Genomic DNA, 18,971 nt, shown 5'->3' with positions numbered 1-18,971 from the left:
TGGCAATCTTCTGTAGATTGAATGATAATTTTATGGAGAAATTTTGGTTGAGTCAGATTTCTGCACAATTAGCCAAATATCCCGTTTGGGATATTACAGTGGTATCCGAGCTGGTTTTCTTGCCAGCCTGAGGGTTTTGTTGCAGAATCAATTTTGATCCAAGTTCATTTTTGAAAGACCAAACTTACGAGTTTCAGGTTGTTTGTGGTTATTCCTCAAGTGCCGAAGCTAATATTATTTTCTAAAGGCTGAGTAGTTGCTATTAGAGTGCATACCTTTTCAAGTGGAGGCCAAGAGTGAAATTAGAGAGCCAAGTTGTTTTTCTTCCAGGCTCGATGATGATTGGTCCAGGCAATCCGATTGGAGCTTAATACAGTCCGATTAAGTTGAGGCTGAGCATGACAGTATAGAGCAAGAATTTCCAGGAGCCAATTAAGTATCCGCCCATGCCAATTTGTTACAAGTTGGATCAGAGTGTATCAGACAAAGTTTAATGAAGTATCAGGAGCCGTCTCCCAAATTCACGTGAAAACCAAATTACGCAACTCCAAATCTGGTTACGCGGTGTATTGGCATATTAATCACAGAACAAAAGGAGCGGAGTCCACCTTCTTGTCGTTTAGGGGCTGACATGTTTAGCTGACAATTATGATTTAATGAATGTGTAGTATTGCAACCCAGAGTTAATTTTACGCCTGAATATAATCGCCAATAGATTGGGAGCGTGAGGAAGATGCATGCGCAGTTGTAATTCGTAAAGGCAGGCTGTGAGTTCTCATGCAACCAACCAACAAAGGTGACAACACGGTGGACGAATCTAATTGCAGCAAGTTCGTGGCCGACAAAAGTGCGTTGAAGAAAAGGATCTGTGCAACTATTTACGAGATCAGAAGAGATGCGAGAGGGAACAAGTTGTCGTAAGGACGAAATACTAAGTCAAATTGCTGGTGCGTGTAATGTAATTTTCCAGGCGTAGAGGCCCATGCATCCAAGGGCGTAGTGGTAGTTTCTGAGTTGGTGTGCGTAGCTCCAAACTTGTCATTTGTATGCAAAGAGTCAAAGCGTTGGGAGTGCTGTGCATATGAATGGATTATCAATGGAGAGATCAACATATTCTTGTAGCTATGATAGTGTTTGATTGATTGATCCAAAGTCTTTTTGCTCGTGCAGAAGTTCCGATTGAAGTGTTGAACTGAGGTCTTGCAAACTGGAAGTGGTGATTGGGTCGATCCAATCATTTGAAAGGCCGCAAGTATTAACAATCAAAGCATCACAACGTCATGTGAAGTTATTGCAGCAAGCTGAGTAGCCATCGAATCAAATGCTGGCGACTTGCTTTGACATATTCACAGTGGTATCGACATAAAGGAGAATGTGTGGGCTCTAGGGCTAAATGATTGGCTAAGGACATACATGAACATGTGGATTGGGTTGCCATTTATTGGAGCTGAATTTTTTTGAGTCGTCTGTGGACAGATTGCGTGGAGGAAATGCTACCCAACGAATTTGGACAAATCACAAGGGGGCAAATTAACGTTGCGGTGTTGCGGGTAATAATGTCTTGTTACTCTGTTGAATATTACTATAGCTGCCTTATATTTTGAAAGACAATGCATTGAGCGCTATATTGTCATTATAGTGTGGCTAATCGTATGGCTCCATGAATCTTGTGTTGGTGTATAACATGCTGAATGTTGAACCATGTTAAGAGATTTTACGATGCTAAGATGCCTGTGAATTCAATTGTTGTGTGTTTGCATAATCACATGACAGAGAATTTGCTGATAGAAGTTGTCACTGCAAGGTTGATGATTGAGTAATTCAATGCCACTATATGAAGAACCTGTAATGTGTTGGTCTTATTACCGGGGTTTCATGAGCATAAGCCTTAGTGTGTAGGTTTGATATAAGTTGCAGTCAGGGTTTGGTGTCCATGAGTCTTGTAGACACTCTTGTTGAAGTGGTACGAGTGTATTGTTGATGTATGACACTGTAATATTGTCTTGTAGTCTTGTGAGGGCAGAATAGAGACATTGCATAGATACTTTATGCAGTTGAATCAGGGTTGGGTTGATGAAGTTAGTCTAGAGTATGCATTGGCTGAATGAAAATTTATGTTGTTGGTATTTGTTGCGTGGCTATAGACAAGGTATTTTGCTATTAGGAAAGGTTAGTAATTATCCTCTGCTATGTGTTGAGTCAAATATTGCTATTGTAATGGTTAGTAGAGGTCACTATCATTTATGCTAGACAAATTTGAGGTTGTGTTAGAATTTGTAAAGTTCTTGAGTGTGATTGAGAACAATGTGAGATGTTTATGAGTCAAGTCTGCTGCTATGTTTGGGGCGAAAGGACAAAACTCATTATATACAACTAGGAGATTTGCATTGGTCATGTAATTAGTGTAATATGTTAATCAAAGTCTTGTATGAGTCAGAGTCTTGAGTTGCCATGATTATCCCTCATCATTGTATGGTTGTGTTATAAGTTGGGAGGATGTTAATTAAAACAACTTGATGTACTTGACTTGATTGAACTAAAACATGGGTGAAACTTTCATCAATTCCCTTAGTAAACTAGCAACAACAATCAACAAAACCCTTTCCAAGGGAATACTTTCTATGCTACAACAAGAGAAACCACAAAGAGAACAAGAGATGGGAAACAAAATCTTTACACTTGGGACAAATTTGAGATTCATGGGGGTTACAACAAAAGCCCTTCTCAAACTAGAAGAACTTGCTTCACTCCTCTCCAAGGTGCATCAATCAGATGGGAAGAGTTTGATTTGGGCTCTAAAACCAACCATGTTTTCTCGCATACAACACAAATTTTTGGAGCATCCTTGTGTAGGAGTCAAACTTCCAGTTGCCTCTTGTCTCAGTAGTATCATGATGTTGACCGCACCTATGCCTCCTTACAGTGATGACATAATGAGGAGAATCTTTAGATTGATAGTGGAGACCTTTTAGGATTTGGACAACAACTGGTGCCCTACCTTCAGGAAGAGGCTAGATATTCTAGAAGTCATGGCCTTGGTTAGATCTTATGACCTCATGTTTGAGTTGGGGTGTGACGACTTGATCCTGCAAATGTTCCAATGCTTCTTCAACATTAGGAAACATCATCCTGGCAGTCATAACACACATGCAGTCCATTTTGTCCTCATGTATGGGAGGCTATGATGCCATCTGTAGGAGGTTACAGTCTAGATTGTTGGCCATTTGGAGGAGAGAACAATTGGTCCCACCTGTTGCTTACAAACTAGCCGAAGGGTTGGTTAAGCAGAATATTAGCCTGTTCAGGAGAGGATTGACCCAGGTGGAGTTGTAGAGGATTGGTGATGACCAACCATGCAACAGGAATGAGTTGAGGAGGAAGGGTCTTTGCTTCATCTGCAAGGAACCTTGGGGACTTGACCACTCATGCTTGAGTGACACTGAGGAGATGACAGGGGTAGATCAATAAGAGATTCCTTTTGACCTTCAGGATGAGGATTCTTCTTCTATGGTTGAGTCCATGGGTTCTTATGAGGATACCTTTGAGGAGCATGAGCAGTCATGGGGAGTTGATGACAACAACCAGGATATGCATCCATGTGAGATGGAGGAGTATGATGAGCAGTAGATTGTCTGAGGGACAGACTTACTAGATGAGCGACTGATGATTCAACATGGAGAGCACATAGAGGAGCATGGGGCAATTGAGGAGGTTGATGTGCACAGTCGGCATGAGGAGCCATTCTTGGAGAACCAGTTGGAGGCTCATGTTGAGCCCATGACAAAGGAGGATGAGTAGGCATCCTTGGGGGCCAACCATTGATGAGGAGCAAGTAGATATACAGCTAGCCAGCAGGGTGGCAGTATTTGCAGACTCTTGTCATTGAGAGGTGCAGGAGTTTGACGGGATAGTTTGGGAGGAGGTTGGTAGACTGGAGGAGCATGGAGTTTTTGGTCAGATGAGGGAGGATCTTTTGGAGATGGTGGTGCATCCATCTTTGGGCCTACCCATTGATGAGGTGCAAATAGATGCAGTGGAAGCCACCAAAGTTGTAGTATTTTCAGACAACAACGCTCTGCAGGAGTACATAGACAAGGCTCGCAACACGACTTGTTCACTTCTGCCCATTAGAGAGAGAGGGGCAAGATTTCTTGGACACATTTTGTTGATTGACCGGGCAAAGCATCAGGGGTTGAGCATGGACCAGTATCAACTTATTAGACTTATTCCTTATACAAGCGTCCGTACATTAGATTGGCAAGAGATCATGAGTTGGTATTTTATTGATGGTGTGATATTCTCAGTCAGGGGTGTAGTAGAGCGGGGACCCAGTTGGTAGTGGGATACAAGTCGATAACTCTTCATCATTCCATCCCAACATCAAGAGAGTGGGAATGGCATTGGATTGAGTCAGGGGTTAGACTGGAGGGAGGTAATCAGTTGGTACTCTATTGAGGGAGTAGCAGCTATATGTTGGAAATTCTAAGTTTAACCCGTTAGAAATTCTTCCTGTACTATTTGGTTTATTTCTTCCTACTTGTTTAATTACTTAACAAGTTATTTACCATGTAAATACTGAAAATAAACACGAGTATGATATCAACATTTACAGATCATCAATTGAAAGAAAACAAGCACACAAGTGACATCGTTATTTTTGGACCAATGTCCCCGGAAAAACCCAATGAGGGAAAACCGATGCAACTATTCAGAGGGTTTTATTATTGTGCAATATTCAAAATACAACTAGGGTGCCAGAAATGGCTCACCCAATAGAGAATGCCCTCGGCAGTGGTACCTCTCCTCGGAGAGAGATATTCCGGCTGATTAATCATCGGATGAACGAGCCCAGAGCAACAATTGAAGCTTCCACTGCTCTGCGTCACTCTGATAGGGACTGCGTCACCCTACCCGGCTCACCAGCTCCCAGTCTGTCCCACGAAATCCTCCCAGCACTGCCTCTTGGCCTCGCGTCAGCTCTGCTAGCCTCTGTGCAACTTCTGAAGCCTCTGTGTTAGCCCTTAGACCCTCTGCATCACACACGTTGGCCTCTCCTGGCTCTGCGCAGCTCCTAGCTGCCTCTGCGTAGCACCCAGTTGCCTCTGCGTCAACCTCTCCGGGCTCTGCGCTGTCTCTCTGGTACTAACTCTGCCTCTCTACTATGTATTCACTGCCCCTCGCTGTTGATCACTGATTCGATTTCTCTTAGCAAACCCCGCTCTAGAAAATCGAATGACTGATCACTCTGGTGTATTCTCCAATTGACCCTCAAGCCTCCTCTTATACTTTTCTCGTTGGTCCATCAACGACCGAGATTAAATCTCTAATCAACGGCTAAGATTAGATTTGGCTTGATCCATGACTTTTGGAACATTCTAACCCAGTTTTATATTAATACCCATTAATATTTTATTTTTCCTAAGTTTAGACTTAGGAACTCCATTAAAAATATTAATTATTTTAATATCTCCCAAACTGGATAGAATCTGCCCAAACCATTTTTGGGTCTTGGAGATCTCATGTGCTTTAGCCTCTCCACCAATTTTCATGGCTAGAGCACATCTGATGCTACCCCAATTCAACACTCACTCTTAGCGAGTACTATGCTCTAGTAATACTCCACACTGAGTATCACCCTGATTATCCAGCACCAGTCTCTGTGCTGATGCTAGGCCTCCCTGCCCAACATCCTCTGCACTGCTGCATCTTGTATTGCTGCCCATGGCCCTGCCACTGCCACTGCTGCATCCGTACGACTGCTCCCTTTGCATCTGTGCTGCTGCTGGTCCATTCTCCCAGCACTGCATCCCCCTCTCATCACGCTGCATCGTGCTGCCTATAGCACTGCCACTGCTAACTACTGCACTGCAACTCAGTTACAGAGAAGTAACTGATCCACCCAACTCTGACATCCTTGTCAAGCTAGAGACTGTTGATTTGGGGTAGCATTGAATGTGCTCTAGCCACAAATTTTGGTGGAGAGGTTGGGGCACATGAGATCTCCAATACCTAGAAAGGGTTTGGGCAGATTCTAAACAGATTAGGAGATATTAAAATAATTAATATTTTTAATGGAGTCCCTAAGTCTAAACTTAGGGAAAATAAAATATTAATGTGTATTAATATGAATCTGTGTTAGAGTGGTCCAAAAGACATGGATCAAGCCAGATCTAATCTTCGCTGTTGATTACGGACTTAATCTCGGCCGTTGAGACGTGAACAGGAAAAGTATAAGAGGAGGCTTGAGGGTCACTTGGAGATTACACCAAATGATCAGTCATTCTATTCTCTAGAGCGGGGTTTGCAAAGAGAGATAGAGTCAGTGATCGGGAGAGCAGCTGAGGGGCATTGAGTACAGAGGAACAGAGAAGGCAGAGATTGTGCCGAGAGAGCAGCGCAGCAGCCAAGGAGAGTGACGCAGAGCCAACAAGGGCTCACGTAGGGCCACTCAGAGGCAGCCAAGCGCTGCGCAGAGCACCAGATGGGCCAGCGTCGCTGACGCAGAGGCTCCCAGAGCTGACGCAAGGCCTCCTGGGGCTGACACAGGCCAAGAAAGGCTGACGCAGGGCCAACGTGAGACAGAGAGGGGCTAACGCAGTCCAGATTGGGCAGACGTTGGGGTTGCAGGAGCAGTTTTGTGCTGAGGAGCTGCCGGAAGGGTTTTCCGGGGTTTCAGCCAGGAGATTTCTCTCAAACTGTGAGGTATAGCTGCTAAGGAAATTCTCTGTTGGGTAGGCCAGTTACGGCACCCAGATTGTACTCTGATATTGCTTAATAAGAAAACCCTTAGATAGTTGCACCAGTTTTCCCGCATTGGGTTTTTCCGGGGACATTGGTTCAAAAATAATGGTGTCATTTGGTGTGTTTGTTCTTGTTTCTTTTAGTTGTTGATCTGTAATATGTTGAGCATGCACTGGTGTTTATTTTCAGTATTTACTTTGTAAATAACTTGTTAAAGAAAAATTAACAAGTAGGTAGGAATAAATCAGAAAAGGTGCATGAAGGGTTTCTAAATTAAGTAAACTTAGAAACTTCAACAGAGACACTCCCGATGCTGAAGCTCCCTTTGCCGCTAACAAGTGCTCCTTTTACTGACCTCTGTGCTGCTGGAACAACTCCCTGCATCTCACATCATTGCACAACTCTTTGTGCCATCCTGCACTGGTGCAACATTCCCGTGCCTCTTACACTGTTGCATCCTGCTAGCCTCGCATTGTCCCGGGACTCCTGCACTATAGCACTCTCTGCCGCTCCATCTGCATCCGTCTCTATCGACATCTACCAGTCCTGTTACTCCTCTTCGGGGCCCCCGTAGCAAGGTATAATCCAAGAGGTTATGTACCTCAAGGATCCTACCCCTCATCGCCTGTAGTCTGTCTACAACTCGTTGTCTCCCCACTTCTTCTCAAGTGGCACATGAGCACTCATGGCACAATCGTCCTCTTCCTCGACTTCTTTCTCTGCCTTTGCAGACACTGCCTTCAAGTCTGAAGCCTCTCCCTTGCTCTTCTTCCTAGGACATTGGTTCGCAAAATGACCCAGTTCCCCACAATGGAAGCACTTGACCTTGGAGAGGTCCTTCTTCTTCCTCTTCTCTTGCTTCCCCGCAAATGCTAGAGCTGCATCCTCTTCTTCCTCCTCCTTGATTCTGACCCCTTTTCCGCTACTCCGCGCCTTGGTCAGTCATTTGATCTCTTCTTGCCGAAGCGCCGCTCGCAGTTCTTCCCAATCTGGAAGACTTGTCTTGCCCAATATGCTCTGGACAAATACTTCCCAATCCTCGGAAACTGCGCTTAGTGCGGTCCTCACCATTAATTCTTCATCCGGCGTGGCCCCTATGGAAGTAAGCTGGTCACAGATCTCCTTCAAGCAACCGAGGAAGACATCTATCTCCTCTCCTTTCTGCATCTGGTATGCCCTTAGCTGATTCTCTAGGAGCATCTTCCTCTACACAGAAGTATGCTGGAGCCTGGTACAATGTCTTTAAGGCATCCCACATCTCCTTTGCCGTTTCCTTCTCGGCAATATGTGGTACCACATGATCCTTGACCCCATCAAGGATGATGCACTTAGCCTTTGCCATTGCCTCCTCGTACCTTTCATTAGCTACCGGGTCAACTAGGACAGCTATCACTCTTGTGACAAAGCCCTTGAGGCGATGTCTGTCTAGAATGGACAAGATCCTGGCCTTCCAGACCACTGATCCGAATTGGATCCTAAACACTCTCTAAGTTTTCATGACTGTTTCAAATTATGCCAAAAGATTCAAGTCTTAGAAAAATCAAGCTATCAGAAGGAATCCTCGTAACAGTTGTAGTTGTGGCCAGAGCGGAGCAACGAGGACCCTCGGTCGAGTGCGCAGACCGTTGGCCCATGGTAACGCGCGTTGGCGCAAATTGGCAAAACCGGAGGCCAAATCAAGAAATGGGGGTGGTTTCTCCCCCTCAGTGAAGGAAAGCCCCGAAGCGCCCGAACCCGAAAACGCTATGAAATGCAGAAAAGTAATGCATTCGGTTCCATAGTGTGGGATTCCACAAACCGACAGGATATCAGAAGGCCTCGAGGCGATAAGCAGTTTTGACTGAGTCCCGCCCGATGCCACACATCGAGCGACACGCGTTCGGTGGATGAGAGAGAAAACTACCCGCATCGGACGGGTAAACGTCATGCAACTTGCCCGCCCGATACAAACGACGACCGTAGGATCTGGGGGGCCCAGATCAACGGCGGAGGCGCGTCTCGATAAATGACCGGATTTGACAAGTCAAAAAGCAAGATTATAGGGGATTTGAAGTCCGACGTGGACGATGAGTTGGCAAACGATTCGTGTTTCGTGGGCGATCTTGAAGCAAACGGAATTAACGGCCATTCAAATATGATTCAAGGAATCTGACACCCAGTTTGTTAGGAAACAGGTGGCCACCTCCCTGCAAGGCGTTACCCAGTGATGATGACGCAGAGTAGAGGAATTCGAACGGACAGAGGCAGGGAAACCAGAAGGCCGGGAAGCGGAAACGAACAGTCAAAGAACAGACTGGCTTTAAAGCTACGAACATACAGAGAGAGAGCAGACAGAGAGAGAGAGGTAGTGACAAGAGTTAGCTAGACGTAGAAAGCTAAGAGCAGAGAACAGAGAGTAGAAGCCGAGCTGACCTGAAGGCAGCATCGAGCCAGACAAAGCCAGAGAGAGTCAGAGAGTCTGTGTACTCCATAGAAGGCTTGAGAGGTTCAAGCAAACTCCTCGGCATAGGCCTGTCATACTACTGTGACCATCAGAGGTCGAGTTTCAGTAAGGAGAGTCTGTGCACTCCATTCCTACTGACTTTTATCTGTTTAGTGAGACTCGAATTGAGCTCACTGTTGTAAAAACTCTGCTTGAAAACATAATAGAGAGGCCACCACTGAAGGCTGGACCAGGAGACGTAGCCCAAGAGCATTGGGTGAACTCCTTATTAAACTTGTTGTGTTTACATGTTTGACTGTTATGTTTTCTCTAACTGCCTCAGTGTCTATGTATTCTAGCAATCTTATCGATCCATTGCATAAAGTAACATAGGCACATCCATGCACATGAGTCTGTAATACCTTTAATTCTTTGTCCTGGATAAATTCCAGATCAACCACAAAGTTGGATGCTCCGTCCAGCCTATCCTGATCTCTCAGCCCATTCATGGCCATCTCGCTGCTCTTCTTTCGAATCCTCCGAGTCTCTCTACTTCCCTCCTGGAAGTCCTTTGTTTGACTCCTGCTGAGTCTTTCAACTTCCCATCTGGAAGTTCTCGGTTCGACTCCCTCTGAGTCTCGATTTCCCTTCTGGAAATCCCTCCGCTAATGTCGAGTTGCTCCACTTCGATCGTCTGTGCAACTGCACCATTGATCCGGATTCCTTGGCTAGAAATCTGCCTCGACAACAACTCCCTCCTCTTTGGTCTTGCCTTGTTAGGTATTGTTCTGACCACAATACCCTACCAGTTTCACTCCGCAAATTACCCACAGCCTCCTATGCCCCAACAACTGAAGGATTAAGCCACTTGGCTCTGCGCAATCCCGACACCGACAAATTTTCTCCCCCAACCAACTGTGTCAGCCCTCTTGGCCTCTGCGTGGCTCTGCGTGAGCCTGATTCTGCCTCCCTTAGCCTCTGCGCTGCCTTTCTCTGGCCCAGAATGATGACGCAGTCCCTCTGCGTCACTCCTTCCTTTGTCGCCTTCTGCAAGGATCAGCTCTGTCACTCAGGACAATTGAATCTGCTACAAATGCTCTGCTCAGCTGATGCCCTCAGTTATCCTGTGATTTGCAACCACGCTTCGATACCATGTTGGAATTTGTAAGTTTAACCTGTTAGAAATTCTTCTTGTACTATCTGGTTTATTTCTTCCTACTTGTTTAATTACTTAACAAGTTATTTACCATGTAAATACTGAAAATAAACACAAGTACAATATCAACATTTACAGATCATCAACTGAAAGAAAACAAGCACACAAGTGACACCGTTATTTTTGGACCAATGTCCTCGGAAAAACCCAATGCGGGAAACTTGTGTAGCTATTCAGAGGGTTTTATTATTATGCAGTTTTCAGAATACAAATAGGGTGCCAGAAATGGCTCACCCAACAGAGAATGCCCTCGACAGTAGTACCTCTCCTTAGAGATAGATATTCCGGTTGATTAATCACCGGATGGATGAGCCCAGAGCAACAATTGAAGCTTCCAATGCTCTGCGTCACTCTGATAGGGACTGCGTTACCCTACCCGGTTCACCGGCTCCCAGTCTGTCCCACGAAATCCTACCAGCGCTGCCTCTTGGCCCGGCGTTAGCTCTGCTAGCCTCTGCGCAGCTTCTGAAGCCTCTGCGTCAGCCCTTAGACCCTCTGCGTCACACACGCTGGCCTCTCCTGGCTCTGCGCAACTCCTCACTGCCTTTGCATAGCACCCAGCTGCCTCTGCGTCAATCTCTCCGGGCTCTGCGCTGTCTCTCTGGTACTAACTCTGCCTCTCTGCTATGTATTCACTGCCCCTTGCTGCTGATCATTGATTTGATTTCTCTTAGCAAACTTCGCTCTAGAAAATTGAATGACTGATCACTCTGGTGTATGCTCCAACTGATCCTCAAGCCTCCTCTTATACTTTTCTTGTTGGTCCATCAACGACCGAGATTAAATCTCTAATCAACGACTAAGATTAGATTTGGCTTTATCCATGACTTTTGGAACATTCTAACCCAGTTTTATATTAATACCCATTAAAATTTTATTTTTCCTAAGTTTAGACTTAGGAACTCCATTAAAAATATTAAGTATTTTATATCCCCCAAACCGGTTAGAATCTGCCCAAACCATTTCTGGGTCTTGGAGATCTCATGTGCTTTAGCCTCTCCACCAATTTTCATGGCTAGAGCACATTCAATGCTACCCTAAATCAACACTATAGCTGGAGACAAAGCACAACTAGAGCCATGGGATAGGGGTGCTGATGATTGGCCATGGTGGCATTGGGATCCATGAGGATCTGTTGATGGTAGGACGAGGTAGAGTTAGTCTGGGATCCGGGCATTAAGGGATCCGTTCTTGTTTGGGTGGCACAGAGGTATGGTATCACCCAATGGTTTGTATGCAATCTAAGTATTGATTCTCAGTTGCACTAGACTGCCAGATTGGTCGACAGATATGGATTGCTTGAGGGCAAGCAATCTTGGGGTGGGAGGATTTGTCATGTTCCTTTTTTTGGTTTCCCTTAGGATGTGGTCAGGATGGACTTCTAGTGTTGGAGGCAACTAGGTCAGAAACGCTGGTTTACTCTATTAGCGGGCCCAAGGGATTTTGGAGGGGTTTTGAGGTGTTCTTGTGAGGTCCGATGGCATTCACTTGACATATTCCATCATCTGCACAGTTTGCCTTTCGTTCGGTGGCATTCCGACAACTTTCAAAAAACATAGTTATTAATGGGCCTGACTCAATTAATTACGCTTAAAGTGGCATTCCGGGATGAGTACTTGACATAACACCTTAGTGTAATAGATTGTTGGAACCGAAACGAGAAGATCTATAGGATGGGATGGTTAGAAAGTGAGTTTCAGTGGCCTAATAAGACATGGTGGCCAATTTACCATTTTCCCACATTAAAATGATATTTTAATTGATATAAAAAGAGGGAAACGTGCTCAATGATTAAAATAATAATAAAATAGGAAGTTTTAGAGGGGTCCATCAGATTTATAAAAAGAGGGGGAGGAGGGCGTTAGAGGACATCTTGAATTTGATTTTTCTTCTTGTATGAGAGGTTGAGAACCCGATTCTCTACTTCATTGGTAGCCCTACAACAAAAACCCTTGGGTGATTTAGTGAGATTGGGCGAGTACCCATCTCCCCTTGGTGAATTCATCCAGAATTCACAAGAGAGCTTCGCTGTGGCATTTCAGTTCAGTTTTGGAGGCTAGCACAACATTGGAGCAGATTTCTTGAGGCCAGTTTCCCATTTCAGTGATTTTGTTGTATCAGCATGTAAACCCCAATTTTTCATTATAATAAAAGCTGAGTTTATTTCTGCTCATCCTATTGTTGAATTGCATGCACTCTATTTGTTATATTTTACATGGTAATCTTCTGTAAATTGAATGATAATTTTATGGAGAAATTTTGGTTGAGTTAGATTTCTGCAAAATCAGCCAAATATCCTGTTTGGGATATTACAGACACTAACCATATGTTGGGTCACATTATGTCTATCTTATAAAAAATATGGCATACTTGGCCACAATGAAAAACAAGATCAGGAATAGCTTATTGGCATTGATTTGCTTTACAACGGTGGAGGGATTTGTCATGTACAATAATTTCCAATGGGAAATCATTAGTGTGAGCAGTGTTAGAGGCCATGAGAAGGAGTAGATCAAGAAAATCTAGGCCTATACTGGAAGAAAACCAAGAAGCTATGTACCATTCTGACGAAATTTTAATCATCACAAAATAATCGAGGGGGGAAGATAAGCAAGTATTTAGCTCAGTTAGGGAAGTCAATTTTCAATTGGGGTTAACAGACATTGGTAAATGGGTCAAACGACCTTCTGACATGTTGCAAAGACAAATGGGTTACTTCCTTGGAGAATGGTGATTATGACTCATAGATGTTTTGGTACAAAGTGTAAATTGTTGCACACGGTACCTCATTGCAATGCAACTTGTAATGTGTATTTTTTAACTATAAAACAATTTTTTGCAAACGCGTATCCTCAGGTTTGGAACAGATCCAGTGTAGGAGCGTGCTTGTGCTTTGAAGATAGTATTTATCACATTGTTCATTTCTAAAGTGAAATAAGTCATTTCCTTGTAGATTAGATTGCTAAGATCCACGCATATTTGCAGTGAGCATATAAGGGCATGTGGTACCAAATGTAAATAGGGGTGCAGGCTAACTCATTGCTATCTACAACTTGTACTCTGTATTTTTCTACCAATTTATGGATCTCCATAATTCATGTCCTCAGTGTTAGTGCAGACCTGCTCTAGTAGTTTATAATATTGTTTACTCTTTAAAGATAGTGTTTTTGGCTTGTTTCACCATCTAAAGGTTTCCATAGAGTCCAGGGTTATCTTGAACAACTTGGCCTTAATCTACAAGATGTATAAATGATAGACCTGTGCTAGAGTACCTTTCCGGTTTTAGCTTTCTAAAAGGCCGTTGTACAACTTGGATTATGGTTGACATGTGCCATAATTGGGTATCTCCTCGTAGGAAAAACATGGGTAAAGTATTTTACATTTTCAACTATGATAAATTCCTGCTTTTGGGCATTTTTTGTTGCCCATTTGTACTTGTCTATGTTATAGATGTAATAATGCTTGGACTAGGTTAGTTGTCTGCAAGTAGAACTTGGGAATCTGGGTGGTTAATAAAAATATATGTTCAATTTAGTAAAAAGGATCATGTAAAATACATCTGAACACATACTTAAGGGAAAGGATAAGAAACAAATCAATTTCTTTCTTATAATAAGGTAACACAGAATCATCAAAGTGCTGGGTTGAAGCTCTAAAATTATTATTAATCATAACAGATGTGAGTTCTTGAGACTGATGTTTTGTTTGTCATACATGTTGTTTAGAGTTTTAGGAGCGTCTTCTCTAACTTGTTATCTGCTACAGCCTTTATCAAGAATGGGAGCACGGGTGACTGGAATTGACGCAGTGGAGAAAAATATCAACATTGCTTTACTACATGCGGTGAGCATCTCTGATTAGCTGTATTATTCTTGATTAGTGGTGCATGCATATTCTCACCTTTGGGGATTGTGTGTAAGTAGGTACCTGTTTTAGTTTCTCTTGTGCATCATTTGTTTTATATGTATATTTGGATTCAAGTGAAAATAACATTCATCTTATGTCACTCCCCACTATTTTCATTGAATATATAGGGAATATGGAAAATGTTTTATTGTCAAGAATACAATACCCTGTGATATGATACCAAGTTGGCTATTTTAAGTTGTGCCCCATAGCACAAAAGAAGAATTCATGGTGTCAAGTGTATGAAAGAGTTTAATCTTTTTCTCAGTGCTCTAGAATTAAAAATGGAAGCATTCTCCCAAATTTTCAAGAGAATCATTTTTCAAACTTGTCTTTGAGGTGGGAGACATGTTTAATGAAAGTTTTGTAGAAAGAACTAAATGTGAGATGTCATTTGAACTTCATTACCCTTGTAGGATCATTTGAAAGTGGTTGTTTTAAACATATTATATGACAATACTTTTTTTGTTCCCAATTTAAGTTCTAGCCCATATGTCCTACAAGAAGTACTAATTAGATCATGATACCTCTAGAGACCTACTACTTTATGTGAAATCAGATTAATGACCTTGAATGACGCAATAGCAACAACAATATCATAGTAGCCAACTGTCCTTTAGATTGAATGCATTGCTACCTCCCGGGGAGGTACCCTAGTACTTTTCGTGACAACACCATTGTGAGTCCAAAGTGATGCAAGTCAAAAGCCTTGTAGGCCATGTGATAACTATGTATTATGGTATCCTAGGCCTATTATGGTTGGCCATGCCTAGTCCTTTTAGTCTCGACTTTCAAGTCCTTTTAGTCTCGACTTTCAAGTCCTTTCGCTCTGGATAGGATTGGAGGTCTTGCGATGGATCTACTTGGACACATGATTTGCAGGAGCCATTGGTTTTGTAGGGGTGATCACACTATGTAGGGCTTGCCTAGCACATTGAGCATAGCTATGTCTTTTTCCACATGGTCATGTGTCATAGAGTTTGTATGCATCATTTGGCTATGGTACAATATAATTCCGTTTCTCCACATGGCAATTTCATAGTTCACAACATTCCATATTGTATAGGGCAATAGATGTATACCAATGCATAGGGATCTTGGGAACAAAATTCAATCGTGGCTGAAAATGATCAACATCATACCTACTTGACATGGCATGCTGAAATTTTGGCAAAAAGATGACATTTTAAGCAAAATTCATTTTCTAAAGGGGCCATATGAATGGCTAAAAGGGTGGCAGAATTTATTTTATGTTGCATACCTCATGTTATACGTTGCGTACCTCATATTATAGGTTGCATGTGGGCTAAAAGGTGTTTTTCCATCCTTGCAATGCTATCTGTTACTCACAAAAATGGGTAACCCCAAAGGAGGTAAGTTGTTCCTACATTTGATAGCTAGCCGATAAATCAGACAACCAACAATCCTTGCCAACCACCATTAGACAATGATATTCCATGCGCCTCCACAACTTTCATCAATCATGTGTCTCTCACCATCTGACAGGAATGAAGGTGGACTATTATTCAAAAGTTACTTTGATAATTTTGCAATTGGGTGCTTATACATGTTTGTTTTGGGCATTTAATATGGATAATGGGGTGATCCAGAAGATTAACAGACCTTGACTGTAATTTTGTTCTCTCACCTTACCAGGGGGTTAATATTTGACCCTAGCTCAGTGGGACCTCCCTTAAGGCCCTTTGGGTTCTAGGAGGGGCACTACTTGGGAAGCCATGATTGAGATGGTGTGTTCTATTTTCACTGTAACATATTTAACACTTTACATCCCACATTACAAGCCCCATATCTCACATCCATTCTTCTAGTACAACTTGTCATTGGTTCTTGGGGATTTGACATTCATATGTTCACGTACCTTGAGCAGGACCTAGAAATTTTGCTTTGGGAGGTTGATGCAGCTAAAGAAAAGGAAAATACATATCGTGGCCACAATAAAATAAAGAAAGAAAAATGAATATGCAAAAGATGGTTGGGACATAAAATTAGCATGTGGTCAAAAGCCTAGCATGAGCTCTACCTACCTCATATGGCCATCACCCGATTCTTGAGCACATGATGCTCCATTACATCAAAAAGGAAATGTCCCAACCTTGATGAACGATAAAGTGACTCATCTTAAAGGGGTAATAAAATTGCTACATCATGTTGAAAAATGTACTTTTGATTCTTGTATATTGTAAAAAGAAAGAAAAACTTATTATTGTTATTTTCGTAGCATGGGTTTCATGCTCAAGGTCTTTTATTTAGGGGTCAAGCACCTATTGAGTGCTTCTAGGGTTTATCCAAGGGTAAAGAAGTCAAAAGAGTCATTGTCATATGAAGAAGACCCCATTGGGCACATTGTAACGTGTAAAGAGAATTATTTTTGTATTTAAAAGTGTCAAAATACCCTCCAAGACCAAGTCGGTCTGGCAGCTAAGAAGTCAGCCTCATTAGGGCATGTCGTCCTCCTTGGAAGCCTATGTATAGGAGGGAACTTGACATCCTATGGACACTCATCTTCTCATCATCTAAGAGAAGGAGAAGTAGAAGAAGGCTAGCGAATAAGAAGGACGAAGGATGAAGGTTTTGGATTATTTCTCTCTCACTCTCTCACATGTACAAAGAAGGAAGGCTAGGGTTTTGATGCTACAAGGTCAAAGTTGAGGAAATTGCAGAAAGTAGGACGAAAGAGGGTCTATTAGGTGACCTACAAGCCATAGAAGGAAGAACCCAAGCAAAGGTCAAAAGAAGCCTTGGAAGCCTTGAAATTGCTCACACGTGTGGAAGCAATCACTGTTGCAAGGGCCAAAAATTTTAGACCTGCAGTGGAGATCGAAATTCTGTAGCTCGCAGTCGAAATTGTGCAGCTGGAAGAGATTTGACTGGGTTTGACTTGGACAGAGGTGTTGAAATTTCTAAGTCTGACACATTAGAAATCCCTACTGCATTATCTGGTTTATTATCAACTACTTGTTCTTTCCATTAACAAGTTATTTATAAATATAAATACTGAAATAAACACAAATGCAGCCTTAACACATATACAGATCAACAACTGAAATAACTAAGACAATCACACAAGGAACACCATTATTTTTGGACAAATGTCCCCGGGAAATCCGAAAAACCCAATGCGGGAAAACTGGTGCAACAGATATGAGTGTTTTATTATTATGCAGTTTCTGAATACAACTAAGGTGCTAGAAAGGACTCACCCTTCAGAGAATTTCCTTGGCAGAAGTACCTCTCCTCAGACACAGATATTCCGGCTGATCAGCAAATGGATGACTGATCCCACAACAACTTCGACAGTTCCTTAGCTGGACAGCGAAAGATGATCCAAGCTTCTCTCTGGAACTGCGTCACCCTCCAGGGACCGCGTCACCCTTTTCTGCTCCGTGTCTGCCTCTCAGCTCCTAGTCTGCCCCACGGAAATCCCTCAGCGCTGCCTCTTTGGCCTAGCGTCAGCTCTGCTAGCCTCTGCGCAGCCTCTACTGCCTCTACGTTAGCCTCTTGGACCTCTGCGTCTTCTGTGTTGGCCCACTCAGCCTTTGCGTCAGTCCTGACTTCCTCTGCGTCAGCCTTCCAAGGCTCTGCACTGTGTCTCCAACACTTTCTCTGCCTCTCTGATATGTATTCTCGACCTTCTGCTGAATTGCCCCTCGCTGCAACAGATCACTAACTCGATTTCTCAGCAAACCTTGCCCCAGAAAATCGAATTCTTGATCAACTTGGTGTGTCTCCAACTGACCCTCAAGCCTCCTCTTATACTTTTCCTATTGACGATTCAACGGCCGAGAGTAAGTCCCTAATCAACATCTAAGATTAGATTAGACTTGATCCTCGTTATTTAGAACTTTCTCACCCATATTATATTAATACACATTAATATTTTAATTTTCCTAAGTTTAGATTTAGGGTCTCATTAAAAATATTAATTATTTTAATATCTCTCCATCTCGGTGGAATTTCCCCAAACGATTTCTGGGTCTTGGAGATCTCATATGCCTTAGCCTCTCCACCAATTTTCATGGCTAGAGCACATATGATGCTATCAAAAATCAACACTCCTCTTAGTGAGGAATGTGCTTTAGTAATCCTTCACTACAAAAACATCACACTGATCCTCCGCATCGGTACTTGTGCTGATGCTTGGCCTATTGCCTCACATCCCCTGCACTGCTGCCCATGACACTGCCACTGCCACTTCTACATCTGTACTGCAGCTCCCTCTCAACATGCTGCCCATGCTGCCCCTAGCATTGCCACTTCTAACTGCTATACTGCAACTCAATTATCGAGAAGTAAGTAACTGACTTCCCCCAAATACTGACATCCCGGTCAGTCTGGAAGCCTCGTGATGCTGAAGCTGCCTCTGTTGCTAACTCGTACTCCCTCTGCTGCCATTGTGCTGCTGTAAACACCTCTGTGCCTATCGCACTGCAGCAACCTCTGCTGCGCTGCCTCAGATTTTTGCACTCAAGCATTGCCTTGCTACTCCACTACACTTTGCTCCACTTGACACCTGTCATCATGCTACTGTCGTTAAGGGCTCCCGTAGCCGGATGTGATCCAAGAGTTTGGGCACCTCAAGGATCCTGCCCCTAGTATGTAGTCCTCTTGACTACAACTTGATGTCACCCCACCTCTTCTCTAGAGGTGCATGAGCACTCATGGCAC

The 18,971-nt window shown here is 43.2% G+C and overlaps 1 protein-coding gene across 1 annotated transcript in view; it reads left to right on the top strand.

Moving 5' to 3' along the window:
* COQ3 (coenzyme Q 3) overlaps positions 1 to 18,971 on the top strand; it is a 292,698-nt gene that overhangs the window by 110,621 nt on the left and 163,106 nt on the right. The window contains exon 4 of the mRNA XM_089366879.1: positions 14,145 to 14,222. Within this exon, the coding sequence (XP_089223005.1) occupies positions 14,145 to 14,222 (78 nt within the window). The remainder of the gene's footprint in view (positions 1 to 14,144; positions 14,223 to 18,971) is intronic.

Source organism: Pinus tabuliformis, chromosome 8 (assembly GCF_031772625.1).
Source record: "Pinus tabuliformis cultivar Carrire ecotype Pingquan chromosome 8, CPIR1, whole genome shotgun sequence".
NCBI classification, from domain to species: domain Eukaryota; kingdom Viridiplantae; phylum Streptophyta; class Pinopsida; order Pinales; family Pinaceae; genus Pinus; species Pinus tabuliformis.
This window is presented reverse-complemented; position numbering and strand designations above follow the sequence as displayed.